General features: G+C 53.9%; 1 protein-coding gene across 2 annotated transcripts in view; it reads right to left on the bottom strand.

Moving 5' to 3' along the window:
* Window positions 1-378: 378 nt before the first annotated feature.
* map4k2 (mitogen-activated protein kinase kinase kinase kinase 2) overlaps window positions 379-15,722 on the bottom strand; it is an 86,040-nt gene continuing 70,696 nt past the window's right edge. For both annotated transcript variants that reach the window (XM_072245975.1, XM_072245976.1), the window contains exons 21-32: window positions 15,596-15,680; window positions 15,006-15,085; window positions 14,750-14,810; window positions 14,445-14,568; window positions 13,472-13,530; window positions 12,424-12,527; window positions 6,403-6,580; window positions 4,957-5,025; window positions 4,150-4,236; window positions 2,257-2,327; window positions 1,617-1,672; window positions 379-607 (exon numbers count right to left, since the gene is read on the bottom strand). In XM_072245975.1, coding sequence (XP_072102076.1) covers window positions 520-607; window positions 1,617-1,672; window positions 2,257-2,327; window positions 4,150-4,236; window positions 4,957-5,025; window positions 6,403-6,580; window positions 12,424-12,527; window positions 13,472-13,530; window positions 14,445-14,568; window positions 14,750-14,810; window positions 15,006-15,085; window positions 15,596-15,680 — 1,062 coding nt within the window. In that variant the 3' untranslated portion in view covers window positions 379-519. The remainder of the gene's footprint in view (window positions 608-1,616; window positions 1,673-2,256; window positions 2,328-4,149; window positions 4,237-4,956; window positions 5,026-6,402; window positions 6,581-12,423; window positions 12,528-13,471; window positions 13,531-14,444; window positions 14,569-14,749; window positions 14,811-15,005; window positions 15,086-15,595; window positions 15,681-15,722) is intronic.

The following is a 15,722-nucleotide window of genomic DNA, read 5'->3' as shown; positions in this document are numbered from 1 at the left end:
GGGGCCGGAGGGGGTTACAGAGACGGGGAGGGGTGTAGGGGCCAGAGGGTGTTACAGAGACAGGGAGGGGTGTCGGGGCTGGAGGGGGTTACAGAGACGGGGAGGGGTGTAGGGGCCGGAGGGGGTTACAGAGACGGGGACAGGTGTAGGGGTGGAGGGGTTACAGAGATGGGGAGGGGTGTAGGGGCCAGAGGGGGTTACAGAGACGGGGAGGGGTGTAGGGGCCAGAGGGGGTTACAGAGACGGGGAGGGGTGTAGGGGTGGAGGGGTTACAGAGATGGGGAGGGGTGTAGGGGCCAGAGGGGGTTACAGAGACGGGGAGGGGTGAAAGGGATTGCAAATGTTTTGAAATGAGCTTAATCCAACCACCAGTAACCATTCTGATTAAAACACAACTTTTATTATACAATTCCACTTAAATAATAATTAACAGAAGTCTCCTGCAAGCTCCTGGGGTTCTGTCCCGAACTGTACACAGAGTCTGGGTGGGTTCGAGCCCCACTTCCCTGCCTGGGGGGCTCAGTAGCTGCTCTCGTGCCCCGTCAGGATGTAGAGGTTACTGTGTGCCGCCGGTTGATCGGTGGGGGTGCTCTCCAAGATAATGTCCCTGCAGGCAGCAGAGGAAGACAGTGTCACCAAACAACAGCACACGAGGAATCCTGCCAGTGAAGTCGCAGACCACTCGGCCCCTCGGGCCCCCTGCCGGCCCTCGTGAGCACCCTCTGTCCAAATCACTCAGACACGGACGTTCGGACCGGCACACGGACTCCGGGAGAACCGGGGTTTAAATGGTGATCCGACGGGGGAATCCAATGAGATTGAATGGAATTATCGGGCATGAAAGTGGGGTAGGGGGAGAGTGTCCTGACAACAGGAACATCACACTTCATTAGAGAGAGAGGAAGGGATTTAGGGACCTGACGGTGTCACAGAGACGCGGAGGGGTGTAGCGGCCGGAGGGAGTCACAGAGACAGGGAGGGGTGTAGGGGCCGGAGGGGGTTTACAGAGACAGGGAGGGGTGTAGGGGCCGGAGGGGGTTACAAAGATGGGGAGGGGTGTAGGGGCCGGAGGGGGTTACAGAGACAGGGAGGGGTGTAGGGGCCGGAGGGGGTTTACAGAGACAGGGAGGGGTGTAGGGGCCGGAGGGAGTCACAGAGACAGGGAGCGGTGTAGGGACCAGAGGGGGTTACAGAGACGGGGAGGGGTGTAGGGGCCGGAGGGGGTTACAGAGACGGGGAGGGGTGTTTGGACCGGAGGGGTTTACAGAGACGGGGAGGGGTGTAGGGGCCAGAGGGAGTTACAGAGATGGGGAGGGGTGTAGGGACCGGAGGGGGTTACAGAGACGGGGAGGGGTGTAGGGGCTGGAGGAGGTTAACGGAGACGGGGAGAGGTGTAGGGGCCAGAGGGAGTTACAGAGACGGGGAGGGGTGTAGAGTGCTGGAGGGGGTTACAGAGATGGGGAGGGGTGTAGGGACTGGAGGGGGTTACAGAGATGGGGAAGGGTGTAGGGACTGGAGGGGGTTACAGACACAGGGAGGGGTTACAGATAGAGGGGGGATAGGAGGATGTGTGCGCCTGTGCAGAGTCCCCTGTCGCACTCACACCCGAGTCTCACCGTTGGGTGCCCAGTACACGGAACTTCCGAGATTCATCCGTGATCTCCTGAGTTATCTGTAAAAGGACACATCGAATCAATTGTGGTTACACAGTGACAGACCTGTCCCCACCGGTACCGTGCCCCGGTGTTAGACAGTGACAGACCCGTCCCCACCAGTACTGTACCCCAGTGTTACACAGTGACAGACCTGTCCCCACCGGTACCGTACCCAGTGACAGACCTGTCCCCACCGGTATCGCACCCCGGTGTTACACAGCGACAGACCCGTCCCCACCAGTACCGTATCCTGGTGTGACACAGTGACGGACCCATCCCCACCGGTACCACTCACCGGTGTTACACAGCGACAGACCCGTCCCCACCGGTACTGTACCCCGGTGTTACACAGTGACAGACCCGTCCCCACCGGTACCGTACCCCAGTGTTATACAGTGACAGACCTGTCCCCACCGGTACCATATCCCAGTGTTACACAGTGACAGACCCGTCCCCACCAGTACCGCACCCCGGTGTTACACAGTGACAGACCCGTCCCCACCGGTACCGTACCCCGGTGTTACACAGTGACAGACCCGTCCCCACCGGTACCGTACCCCGGTGTTACACAGTGACAGACCCGTCCCCACCGGTACCGTACCTCGTTTGTGTGGAGGCTCTGTCCCTGCATTCCGTGTGTCCAAAACGCCAGCACACTGTCCTGCAGACAAACTGCACAACGGAGACCAGTCAGTCAGTGTGCCCTCCTGCCTCTGCTCTGTGCCCCTCCCTTACCCTCCCTCTGTCACTCAGCCTGACCTCTGCCTCAAGGCTGGGTCGCCACAGCCAGTAACGACCGGGCAGGAAGCTGAGAACAAGCGGCGGGAGTTGGTGGGTCGTTTCCTGAACTGCAGCAGAGTCCGCCGACAAGAGCAGGATTATTCCTCGTGCAGGGCAGTAGTGGGGGCGGGATAGAGTTGTGGAATGAACGAGAAGTGGCAACGCAGTTGCGAAACGCTTCACAGTGCCACTGACCCGGGTTCAATTCCCGGCGTGGTCCCGTACGTGACCGCGTTGGTTTCCTGCCAGTGCTCCGGTTTCCTTCCACGTTCCAGAGACGTACCAGTTGGTAAGCTGTTGGCACCAGAAGCATGGGCAACCCTTGGGCCCTGTTAGTCACTGGCGCAAATGACATATTTCACTGTGTGACAGACAGCGCTCAGTTAGTGCACTCCTTACACGTATCACTGCTCTGAGTGCATGCACTTCGATGTCTTCCCCGGTATATTCCGCATAGTGGGTCCTAAACCCAGCTGATGAGCTTGAGTTGGCTGTGTTGTGGTGCCTTTCCCGCCATACACGGCAGAATATTCAATTTCTTTTAGTACTGAGGATGTGTCTATGTTGATTGCATACTGTATTCCAAATAGATAGTTCTGCTTGCTTTGTAATATGATTGTAACCACATTGTGGGGTGCATCAGATTCTGATTCTGACGATGCTGAGGATGTTCTACCAGTCTGTGGTGGCCAGTGCGATCATGTTTGCTGTTGTGTGCTGGGGCAGCAGGCTGAGGGTAGCAGACACCAACAGAATCAACAAACTCATTCGTAAGGCCAGTGATGTTGTGGGGATGGAACTGGACTCTCTGACGGTGGTGTCTGAAAAGAGGATGCTGTCCAAGTTGCATGCCATCTTGGACAATGTCTCCCATCCACTACATGATGTACTGGTTGGGCACAGGAGTACATTCAGCCAGAGACTCATTCCACCGAGATGCAACACAGAGCGTCATAGGAAGTCATTCCTGCCTGTGGCCATCAAACTTTACAACTCCTCCCTGGGAGGGTCAGACACCCTGAGCCAACAGGCTGGTCCTGGACTTATTTCCTGGCATAATTTACATATTACTATTTAACTACTTATGGTTTTATATTGCTATATTTATACTCTATTCTTGATTGGTGCAACTGTAACGAAACCCAATTTCCCTCTGGATCAATAAAGTATGTCTATGTCTATGTGTATGTGCAGTCTGAAGTTAACTTTGTTGGTAACTAAAGATGGTGTGTCCTGGTGCCTAATAAACAGAGCTTGTCACTCTCAGTAGGGGAGAGAGATCGGGGCTGCTGGGTGTTCACATGGGACAAAGTATGGAGCAGTTATTGTGTTTTGTGGTCGATACCTTTTTGTAGATATTGGCGGTTTTCTTTTTGCTATTTTTGCAGATTTTTCTAAGTTTCACTTTTGACGTACTTAATAAGCAGCCTTGCGCGACAGTGCAAAGCGGCTCCACCCAATTTTCCTCTGGCCGTAACCCATGCATCTAACAGACTTGTAAATTCTGATGTGCAGGTGACAAATAAAACTGATCCAAAACACTTGAACTGCAGCAGCATCCGCCGATAATAGCAGGATTATTTCCCCTCCCCCCCCCCCCCCCCCCCCCCGTGGGGCAGCGATTGCAGAAGAAACATCGGCCACTTCCTCCTGCAGCCCTCAACAGAGGGTAGGGGGCAAGTTGCACGCTGCCCACGCGCTCAGGCAAACTCACCCACTGTCTGGACGAAGAACTGGAAGCTCAGGTCTGCTGTCGTCCTGTGGCTCTTCTCTCCCTGCAAGTTCACAATCTTCACGCAGTCTGCGGGAGAACGACACAATCCCAGCTGATATCAGGGCGGACGGAGACTCGGACCCATCCCACACCATCGTACTGCCAGGAGTATACGGTGGCAGCTTCACTCTGGACCCAATCCTTCCTTTTCTCTTCAGACTACCATCCTAACAACACATCCCTGACCCTTTGGAGACAGCTCATCCTCGCTGTTATTACAGTCTGATGTTGTAACCTCGATGATGCCCCGACACTGGGACCACAGGGGAACTTCGTACTTTCTCATCACAAACGCCACGTGCATGTGATCAGTACACCTGGATCTCAAACTGTGCCACAGGAGTGTTTAACACCACAGTTCAGGAGAAATTTTACACTGTGATAATTGGTATAGTGCGCTGCCTTTATGTCTAGGGATCTAGGGAGTGTGCGATGGGACAGTGCGGAAGGAGCTTCACTCTGTGTCTGACCCCGGGAGTGTGCGATGGGATGGTGCGGAGGGAGCTTCACTCTGTGTCTGACCCCGGGAGTGTGTGATGGGACGGTGTGGAGGGAGCTTCACTCTGTGTCTGACCCCGGGAGTTTGTGATGGGACGGTGTGGAGGGAGCTTCACTCTTTATGGTGAGTATGTTTAAAGGGACATTCTGTGTTTTATTCTGGATGCAACTGTCCCTGGCCAGGGATAACTTAAAGGCATCCCCGGTAAAGATATCAGTCCGAGCAGTCCCACGATGTGAAGCACTTACTGTCGATGCAAACCAGAACATTTTCCCTGTCGAGCTGAGATACGTGGCTTGCGTTCAGTAGAGACGTCTCTGCAAAAAAAAAACCGGAGGAGAGAAAGCATCGAGTCAAACTGCACTGTCTGTAAGATCCCCAGACCCCACTCCCTCAGCAAAGCCCCCCCTTCCCTGTCACCCACAGATACTCACTCACTGGCCACCTCATCAGGTACACCTAATACAAACATCTGAGCAGCCAATCACGTGGCAGCAACTCAATGCATCAAAGCATGCCGACACGGTCAAGAGGGTCAGTCGGTGTTCAGGCCAGACATCAGAATAGGGGACGAAATGTGATCGGAGTGACTTTGGTCTTGGAATGATTGTTGGTGCCAGATGGGGTGGTTTGAGTATCTCAGAATCTCCCGGGATTTTCACGCACAACGGTCTCTAGAATTTGCAGAGGATGGCACGAGAAATAAAAGGCATCCAGAGACTGGCAGTTCAATGCCCTGCTAATGACTTGTTCAAGCTGACAGGAAGATGACGGTAACTCGAGTAATCACGTGTTAGAACAGTGGTGTGCAGAAGAGCATCTCTGAACGCACAACGCACCAAATTTGTAATGGATGGGCTACAGCAACTGAAAACACACACACACGCGGACGGACTCACAGAAATGAACCTCATTTGGCATTGGGTCTGAGGGACGGTTTCATGGGTTACACCGAAAGAGATGGGAAGAGCCCGGCTACCAAGGGAGCGGGAGGAGGGAAATTGGAGGGGCTGGAATCGGAGGATGTGACACTGCTGCAAGTAAGCTTTTCATCGCAACTTTTACAGTTTTTTATAACCCGATAGAGGTGTACGAGATGATAGGAGGCATAGATCGCGTGGATAGCCAGAGACCTATTCCCAGGGTGGAAATGGCCAATCTGAAGGGACATAATTGTAAGGTGTTTGGAGAAAAGCATAGAGGGGCGGCGTCAGAGGTAGGATTTTTTTTATTTTTACACACAGAGAGTGCTAGGTATGTGGAATCTGCTGCCGTTTTTAAACACACACACAGAGTGGTAGGTGTGTGGAATCTGGTGGTAGAGGCTGATACATTTGGGGCATTTCAGTGACTCTCAGATAGGCATGTGGATGAAATAAAAATGGAGGACTATGTGGGAGCTGTTTCAGAACCTGGAGGTGTGGGGGCTTCAAGCTCCAGATGGGAGCTGGGAGAAGATGGCCCGGCCCAGATAGTGGGGAATCTCTGATGATGGACGTTCGATTGAATGTTGGGGTAGGTTAAAGGGCCAGCATTGTGGGCTGAAGGGCCTGTTTGTGTTCTATGCACTGTGTGTATGACGATAAACTCAACTTTGATCACGTGGCTGAGCTGGGCCGTCACTCCATTTGGCAAGGGAGTGAGAGGCGCCCCTCCCCCCCCCCCCCACCGACTCTGACCCCGGCGCTGCCCACCTGGCCGTGAGTGGCGAAGGAGCGTTCCGGAGGACATGAGCTGGACCGTCTCGAACTGCAGCACCTGGTTGGGGTGCGTGGGGGCGCGGACGCCCAGGCACACCCGGGGATACTCCTCATCCGGGAACACCAGCAGCTCGAAGATGTGCAGAGGGTTCGGCAGACTCAGGCTGAATTGCTGAAAGGAAGAGTGGGGCTGGATCACTGCAGGAATACGGTAGGACAATAGCCGGCAACAGAGTGAGACCATTCGGGCCCTCGGGCCTGCTAACCCATCCTATAATAAAGTGGCGGCTCATTGTAACCATTTCCCCGCTAATCTCTAATATTTAACAATACAACCACTATTATGTTTAGCAGGAAAGGAAAGGTACTTCGCATCTGGAGTTTCTCTGGTTAGCGGACGATTTCCCTCCACGCTTCTCTGACGTAGGGGAGAACCGCGTACGAGGCAAGTTACGGCCATTGCCTCCTGCCGGGTGAGTTTCCAAAGACATCACCAGCTTGTAACCCAGCACGGATGGGAAGCGTGCAGGGGAGCCGGCTGGATTCGAGCTCGGGACCTTTCGTCCCGAAGTCTGGCACTGACGCCACTTTGCCACCAGCCGGGTCCTATGTTTAGTAATAATTGCAAATATGACATTAATAAAAATAACTGCTGATAACAATTCGATTGTTGAGCACATGATTAATAACGGACTTCCAGAGATCTGAAGATGAGCTTTATTTGTCACACGCAGTGAAACACACCGTTTGCGTCAATGACCGACGCAGTCGGAGGATGTGCTGGGGCCAGCCCGCAAGTGATGCTGCGCTTCTGGCGCCAACGTAGCACGCCCGCAACCCACTAACCCTGACCCGTATGACTATGGAATGTGGGAGGAAACCAGAGCACCCGGAGGAAACCCACGTGGGTTTCGTACAACATACAAGCTCCCGGCAGGAATCGGTCCCCGACCGGAAATTGCTGGCGCTGACCGCTATGCGACTTTGTATCCAATAAGGCAATCGCACGGTGATATGACAATCGCCCAATATACAACATGTCAATAGTAAATACTCGTGTCACAAACACGAGAAAATCTGCAGACGCTGGAAATCCAGAGCAACACACACACACAATGCTGGAGGAACTCAGCAGGTCAGGCAGCAACTATGGAAAAGAGTAAAGAGTCGACGTTTTGGGCTGAGACCCTTTATCATGACTGGAAAAATTAAAGGTCAGAGTTATCTTTTCTTCCCAGTCCTCATAAAGAGTCTTGGCCCGAAACACTCACTGTTTACTCTTTTACATAGATGCCGCCTGGCCTCCATAATTACTGGCTGCATCATGGCCTGATATGGGAACACCAATGGCCTTGAAAGGAAGATCCTACAAAGAGGTAGTGGCTCCAACCCAGGACACCATCGAGCACATCCAGATGAAACATTGCCGTAGGAAAGCAGCATCCGTCATCAGAGACTCCCACCACCCAGGCCAGGCTCTCTTCTCGCTGCTAGAAGGTACAAAAGCCTCAGGGCTCGCACAGCCGGGTTCAAGAATGGTTACAACCCCCCCCCCACCCCGCCCAAACCATCAGGCTCTTGAACAAAAGGTGTTAACTACACTCATATCCCTTTTGCCAATCACCTGTCCAGCTCTTGGCTCCATCCCTCCCCCTCCTGCCTTCTCCGATCAGTTTGGATTTCCCCCTCCCCCTTTCAAATCTCTTACTAGCTCTTCCTTCAGTTAGTCCTGACGAAGGATCTCGGCCCGAAACGTCGACTGTACCTCTTCCTAGAGATGCTGCCTGGCCTGCTGCGTTCACCAGCAACTTTGATGTGTGTTGCTTAACTACACTGATTCTATTTCTGGCCTTCCCACAACCAATGATCTCACCTTAAGGACTCTTCACTCATGCTCTTGTTATTTATTGCTATTTATTTATATCTGCACTTGCATAGTTTGTTGTCTTCTGCACTCTGGTTGACCTTCCATTGAACCTGTTTACAGTTACTATTCTGTAGATTTGCTGAGGATGCCCGCAGGAAAACGAATCTCAGAGTTCTTTGTGTCGACTAATGCTCCCTCTAATTTGTAATGACCAGTGTGCGCAAAAAATCTTGCGCCGTGCAATTTTTTTGCCCAGTGACTACATGTGCGCACGGAATTTTATGTAGAGAGGTATTCATTTTAACAGCTAGCAAGCCATTAAGCCATTCTGCTTTAAACGAACTCGCAGTTCTTTTGCGCTTCACGCCCTTTGCTTCTTTGGAATTCGATGTAGTGAATCAGTAATTTCCTCAATAAAAACAGTATAAATAAGCCAGTTCTAAAATCTGTGGACAAATCGTCACCAACTCCATTAAGCCTGATTTATACTTGTGCGTCAAATGGACGCTGTAACCTACGCAAGTTGTGAGCATTTATACTTGTGCGCTGGTGTGTCTGCGTCGCTCTGCAATTCGGGCACGTCGCGCATGCGCACACACCTGCCCGTGCAAGGCTTCATGGTCATGGTAGTCTTTCTCGGGGTAAACAAGTTTAAAGCGAGCGTCTTTTCTCATGAAAGCGAAATGCGTCCTCCATCATTTCGGAGGTCTGTAAAGCTTTATGGAAAGCATTGCAGCCAGAGTTCCTTCCCTGCCCTTCAGTCGCCCAATGGGAAGCTATTGCAGTGTAGGAGGAAATGCGATGCTAACAGGTGGACCAATCACAGTTGTTGCGGTCTGCGTTGCCACGACGTGTAGTTACATTTTGGGAGAGGTGCGCGTCAGGCTGCGGCGTAGGGATCCATGTAAGCTCTGCGTAGGGTTCACGGCGACGCCATACCTACGGCGTCGATTTGACACAGAAGTATAAATCAGCATTTAATGGCTAGTGTGGCGCTATTCCAGCTGGGAGGGGGGGCTCAGAGTTCAGAGTTCAACTCCAGTGTTGTCTGTGAGGAGTTTGTACGTTCTCTCGCCGTGAACCGCGTGTGGTTTCCCCCAGGCACTCTGGTTTCCACCCAGAGTCCAAAGACGTGCCGGTTGGTAGGGAAATTGGTCACTGGTGATTAGGCTAGGTGGGGAGGGGTTGTTGGGCTGGTAGTGCCTGTTCCGCACGGTATCTCAATAAATAAATCAGCCAAACTTATTTATAAACATAAACCACCAAGCTTTCTGCCTCATTCTTGACTTCCAGATCCAACACTCATCCTCCTACGTTCCAGCCCCATCCTATCCAGCTTCTCCACACCCCCACCCCGCCCCCCCAGCCCCAGTAACTCGCTCATCAATCTCCTCCGTCCCCTTTCCAGTGAAACGCCGTCCTCCCTCTGGCTGGGAGACACTCCGGGCGAGGCAACAGGGGGGGTGCCGGGGTGGTCCATGGTGTCCGGTGCTCCCGGCGTGGCCTCCTCCCCATTGGTGAGACCCGTCCCAAGTTGGGGGGGGGGGGCAGGAAACGGCTTTGTCGAGCACCTCCGCTCCATCTGCCACGAGCGAGACCTGCCGGTGGCCAAACACTTTAATTCCCACTCCCGTTCCGACGTGTCCATCCACGGTCCAATATTGTGCCAAGATGTTCGGGGCGGAGGAGCAACACCTTAATATCGTATGGGTATTCTCCAATCCGATGGCATGAATATTGATTTCTCCTTCTGATAAATAAGTTCCCCCACCCCACCCCAGAACTCTTCCTCTATTCCCCACTCTGACCTTTTTTTTAAACCTCTTCTCACCTCCCCCTGGATCCCCTTCTTCCCTTTCTCCTGTGATCCACTCCCTTCCTTTTCCAGCCCTTTACCTTTCCCGCCCACCAGATATCCTCCTCCCTCCCCCCTCCCCCCACCTTTTTATTCTGGCATCTCCCCCCCCCCCATTCCTTCTCAGTCTTGAAGAAGGGTCTCGGCCCAAAACATCGGCTGTTTGTCAGTTTCCAGGGATGCTGCCTGGCCTGCTGAGTTCCTCCAGCATCTTGTGTGTGTTGCTCTGGATCTCTAGCGTCTGCAGAATCTCTTGCGTTACTTGTCGCTGATGTCAACCCCTCAACTCCGCTACTCAATAACGACTCGGGAATATAATTCCTGGCTGCATGTTTAAACATAATTAACGCAAAATTACCAGATATAACCACTTGCAGCTAATTGCAGCAGTGGGACAGTTGAGTAGCGGCTAGCGTTAAGATTATCAGTGGCATCCATCGGGTGCGATCCCCGGTGCTGCCCGCGAGGACTTTGTACGTTCTCCTCGTGACCGCATGGGTTTCCTCCGGGTGCCCTGGTTTCCTCCCACAGTCCAAAGACGTTAGTAAGGGCCAGTGAGTTGTGGATGAGGAAGTGGAGGGATGGGTTAGTAAATTTGCTGATGACACAAAGGTTGAGGGTGTTGTGGATAGTGTGGAGGGCTGTCAGAGGTTACAGCGGGACATTGATAGGATGCAAAACTGGGCTGAGAAGTGGCAGATGGAGTTCAACCCAGATAAGTGTGAAGTGGTTCATTTTGGTAGGTCAAATATGATGGCAGAATATAATATTAATGGTAAGACTCTTGGCAGTGTGGAGGATCAGAGGGATCTTGGGATCCGAGTCCATAGGACGCTCAAAGCAGCTGCGCAGGTTTACTCTGTGGTTAAGAAGGCATGTGGTGCATTGGCCTTCATCAATTGTGGGATTGAGTTTAAGAGCCGAGAGGTAATGTTGCAGCTGTATAGGACCCTGGTCAGACCCCACTTGTAGTACTGTGCTCAGTTCTGGTCACCTCACTACAGGAAGGATATGGAAACCATAGAAAGGGTGCAGAGGAGATTTACAAGGATGTTGCCTGGATTGGGGAGCATGCCTCATGAGAATAGATTCAGTGAACTTGGTCTTTTCTCCTTGGAGCGGCGGAGGATGAGAGGTGACCTGATAGAGGTGTGTAAGATGATGAGAGGCGTTGATCGTGTGGATAGTCGGAGGCTTTTTCCCAGGGCTGAAATGGCTAACATGAGAGGGCACAGTTTTAAGGTGCTTGGAAGTAGGTACAGAGGAGATGTCAGGGGTAAGTTTTTTACGCAGAGAGTGGTAAGTGCGTGGAATGGGCTGCCAGCGACGGTGGTGGAGATGGAAACTATAGGGTCTTTTAAGAGACTCCTGGATGGCTACGTGGAGCTTAGAGAAATAGAGGGCTATGGGTAAAACCTAGGTAGTTCTAAGGTAGGGGCATGCTTTGTGGGCCAAAGGGCCTGTATTGTGCTGTAGGTTTTCTACATTTCTATGCTATGTTGGCGCTGGAAACATGGCGACACTTGCGGGCTGCCCCCAGCTCCTCCTCAGACTGCGTTTAACGCAAACGACGCACTTCAAGGTATGTTTCGATGTACGTGTGACAAAGCTGATCTTCATCTCTGGGTTTAACACCTCAGCTGAGAGACATCACCCACTCAGCACTGCCCCTCCCATGGCCCGGTGCCTCCTCCCTGCCGTCCCTCCCGCAGCGAGGACCTCCTTCACCCCCCCCCACCCCTCCCTCGGCACGCGCCCCATCCTCGCCACCCCCCTCCCGCAGCGTGGCATTCCCTCCTTGCAGACTGTAAGACACAGGAGCAGAATCAGGCCATTCGGCCCATCGAGTCTGCTCTGTCATTTTATCAAGGCTGTTTTATTCTCCCCGTAACCTTTGGCGCCCTTACTAATCGAGAGCTGTTCGTAACACGCCGCGCTCTCCCTGCTGCCCCCTCCCACAGCGCGGAGCTCCCTCACTCCCTCCCTCCCAGCTCCGGTCTCTGGTGGTCAGTTTTCTCTGACCGTCTGCGCGTACCGGCCTCAATGACAAATTTCCCTCCTGGAGGCGGGAGCTGGAGCCTCGAGCCCTCACAAAGTCGAAGTCGCAGGCAGGGGGAAGAGGATCCTGACTGTGGAAATGTCGCGATTTCAGGGGGCCCCCATCCCTCGCTCCCCCACCCACCACCACCACCCTGGCTTTGGGCGTCGCTGAGTTCCGATAAACTGCACGCCCTCCCACCCCTGCAGCCGGCAAGCTCGAGGCCCAGTAACTCCCCCGCCTCGGAATGCGTACCTTGATCAGCAGGAACTTCTGCGAGGGCTCGTACCACTGCATCAGTATGACGGCGTTGTCCAGGGCCCCGCAGAGGAAGGTGGCGTCGGTGTACGGATTCCTCACTGGCGAGAGAGAGAGACAAAGACCCTCAGCTCTCTGCAGGCAAAGCTGCGGTCCGACCATGGCTTCACATCAGGCACCAGTGAGTTTGGAGTCCGCCGGTCATAGAGGGGCAGTGGGTTACAGGTTGGGACCCAATCCAGGGGTTCAGAGATTTATATATAGAATAACAGATCCCCAGGAGTGGATTACTGGTTGGGACCCAATCCAGGGGTTCACAGATTTATATATAGAATTACAGATCCCTGGCAGTAGGTTACAGGCTGGGATCTAATCCAGGTGTAAGGGGTGTTTATATATAGAATAACAGAGCCTCAGAAATGGGTTACCGGCTGGGATCTAGTCCAGGGATTAACCTGGGGTTTACATATATAATAACAGATTCCCAGGGTATGGGTTACAAGCTGGGATCTGATCCAGGTGTTCGGGAGGTTTATAAATAGAATACCAGATTCCTGGGAGTGGGTTACAAACTGGCATCTGATCCAGCAGTTTGGGGGTTTATATATAGAATAACAGATTCTTGGGGGAGGGTTACAGGCTGGGATCTGATCCAGGGGTTCAGGTGGTTTATAAATAGAATACCAGATTCCTGGGAGTGGGTTACAAACTGGCATCTGATCCAGCAGTTTGGGGGTTTATATATATACTAACAGATTCCTGGGGGAGGGTTACAGGCTGGGATCTGATCCAGGGATTCAGGGAGTTTATATATAAAATAAGATTCCCGGGAGGTGGGTTACAAACTAGGATCTAATCGAGAGATTTACCTGGGGGTTTATATACAGAATAACAGATTCCTGGGGGAGGGTTACAGGCTGGGATCTGATCCGGGGGGGTTAATGTCGGGAATAACTGGCAGTGCGGGGTAGCTGGAATCGGCTGTGGGGTTTGCTGGCGATCTCACAGCGGGTCCATCCCGGCCGACAAGACCCTCCTTCCTTACCTACGGAACACTTCCTGCAGCCCTTGCTGTCCGGGACTTTCCAGGACACGGCGAACTTCCTGCGAGGGGAACAGATGGTCAGTTCTGTCCGCGGTGCAGACCCACAGATCCCTGTCGCCCCAGGACCAGGGACACGATCGCCTCTGGCAGCAGTGAACCAGGGGGCCGGGGGCCCCTCCGTGGCGGTCCAGGGGGCCAGGGGGCCCTACGCGGCGGACCAGGGGGCCGGGGGCCCTTCCTCAGTGATTCTCATGCAGGATCGTGTGTCAGTGTCACGGAGAGTTCACTGTGTGTTTCTGTAAGCTGCACACCAAACCGTCCCAGCGCCCTGCCTTACAGGGAGGAGGGGGTGACCCAGCGCCCTGCCTTACAGGGAGGAGGGGGCTTTCAGCTTGGCAGGGCTTGAAGTGATGACACCCTCTGCATACTGAGGGGCTCGGTGGTGTGGGATGTGGGTCACAGCCCAGGATGGAGGAGGTGAACCGAGTGACTCCACAAGGCAGTCCTGACTCAGAGAGTGAGTCTGTTCGAGGGTTCACTGCTGCCTCTGGCCCCCTCCCTCCTCATTCTCCCGAGATCCCCATCTCCAGTCCGTTTCTGTGTCCCCCATGAGCCACGCTGGCTCCCACTGTCGATTCTAAAATAATTCTCAGCCCCCCAAATACCCTCACCCTCACCCCCACCCCGCTCTCCCAGACTCTGAATCACCCTCCGTGACAAATATCCACAGAGGGAAATAGAGACAGAGAGTCAGAGATAGTTGGAATGGCAGAGAGGGAGGGAGAGAGGGGGAGGGAGAGAGAGAGGGGCAGGAGATGAGAGGGAGGGGGGGAGAGGGAGGGGGAGAGGGAGGGGGTCAGGGTCAGAGGGGAGGGGCAGAGGGCAGAGGGCAGACGGAGACAGTGAAAAACAGAGACAGAGATGCAGTGAGAGGGAGGGAAAGAGGGAGAGATGCAGTGAGGATGTTACGTACTTGGGGATGATTTTGTCGGTCAGCTTGTTGGTTGGGAGTGAGATGTGAACCTGCCTCTTGTGCAGACTCTTCCTCTGCTCGAACACAGTCACCAGGTTGTGGGAACACAGTTGTAGAGACTTCCCTGGAACACGGAGAGAGTGAGGGAAGCGGGAGACACTGGGAGCGCATCTGTGTGGTGATGCGGGGGATGGTCGGAGACCGGGGGGGGGGGGGGCGGGGGGGGGGAGGGAGGCGGAGGGGATTACTCACCTCTGACGGACGCGAGGACGTAAGATGCCGGGAGACGGGGGGGGATTACTCACCTGTGACGGACATGAGGACGTTATTCATGACGAAAAGCCAGGAACATCTGTGAGGGAGCAGCTGTGGAGACAGACAGGGGGGAGAGGGTTACATCCCAGAGTCAGCACACAGTGAACAGCAGACATATCCGACGTGTGCTACAACCCCACTCTGTGCGAGTGAGTGAGAGAGAGTGTGTGCGCGAGTCAGACCTGTCCCTCTGTGAGGGTGAGCGTGTGTTTCTAAGGAGACGGTAACAGTAGCCAAGTCGCCTACCTTTTCGATGGTGTCCTCGTGAAGCTCGTTGAGGTTCAGGGTGTAGATCCCTTCCTCGACCCCGAGGATTAAATACTGATCTGCAGCAGAAAATATCGATAGTCACAGCAGGCAGCCGGGCCGATTCAGACCCGACAGGGATCTCGGTGGGAGGAGCTGTTTTCCGGGGGGGGGGGGGGCATTGAATCAAGGGAGAGGGTGGGAGGGTCTTCCAGACTGGGGTCTGAAGGAAGCAACACCGGTCCTGACAGGTGACGTGGTTCAGGAGGAAAGAACAGTGCTCTGGATCTCCAGAAATAGCTCCTGGTGCCTAACCCACTCTCTCACTCCATAAGTCTTTCTCCCTCCTTCCCTCCTTCCCCTTCCTCTCACTCCATCCTTATGTCTTTCTTTCACTCGTTCCTTCCTGCTTTCTCCCTCCCCTTCTCTTACCCCCACTCCCTCAGCCCCTCTTCATTTCAGCACCCTCACTCCCCCCACTCTCTCTTCCCCACTGCCTTCCCCCCCTTTCTTACACACTCCCCTCTCCTCTCTCCCCTGCCACCTCCTCTCGCCCCCCCCACCACCCCCATTCCCTCACCTCTCCTTACCTCTTGTCTTGGGGTGGATCCACGAGACGGAGCAGTTCAGCTTCAGCGGGCAACCGTTGAAGACTTTTGAGAAGCAGGCCCCCATCTGTAGGACAGACCAAGGGGTCCAGGAGTTATCCGGCGGCGC

Source organism: Mobula birostris, chromosome 28 (genome assembly GCF_030028105.1).
Source record: "Mobula birostris isolate sMobBir1 chromosome 28, sMobBir1.hap1, whole genome shotgun sequence".
Classification (NCBI taxonomy): Eukaryota; Metazoa; Chordata; class Chondrichthyes; order Myliobatiformes; family Myliobatidae; genus Mobula; species Mobula birostris.
Note: the sequence above shows the minus strand (reverse complement) of the source record. Positions and strands in the feature narration are given on the sequence as shown.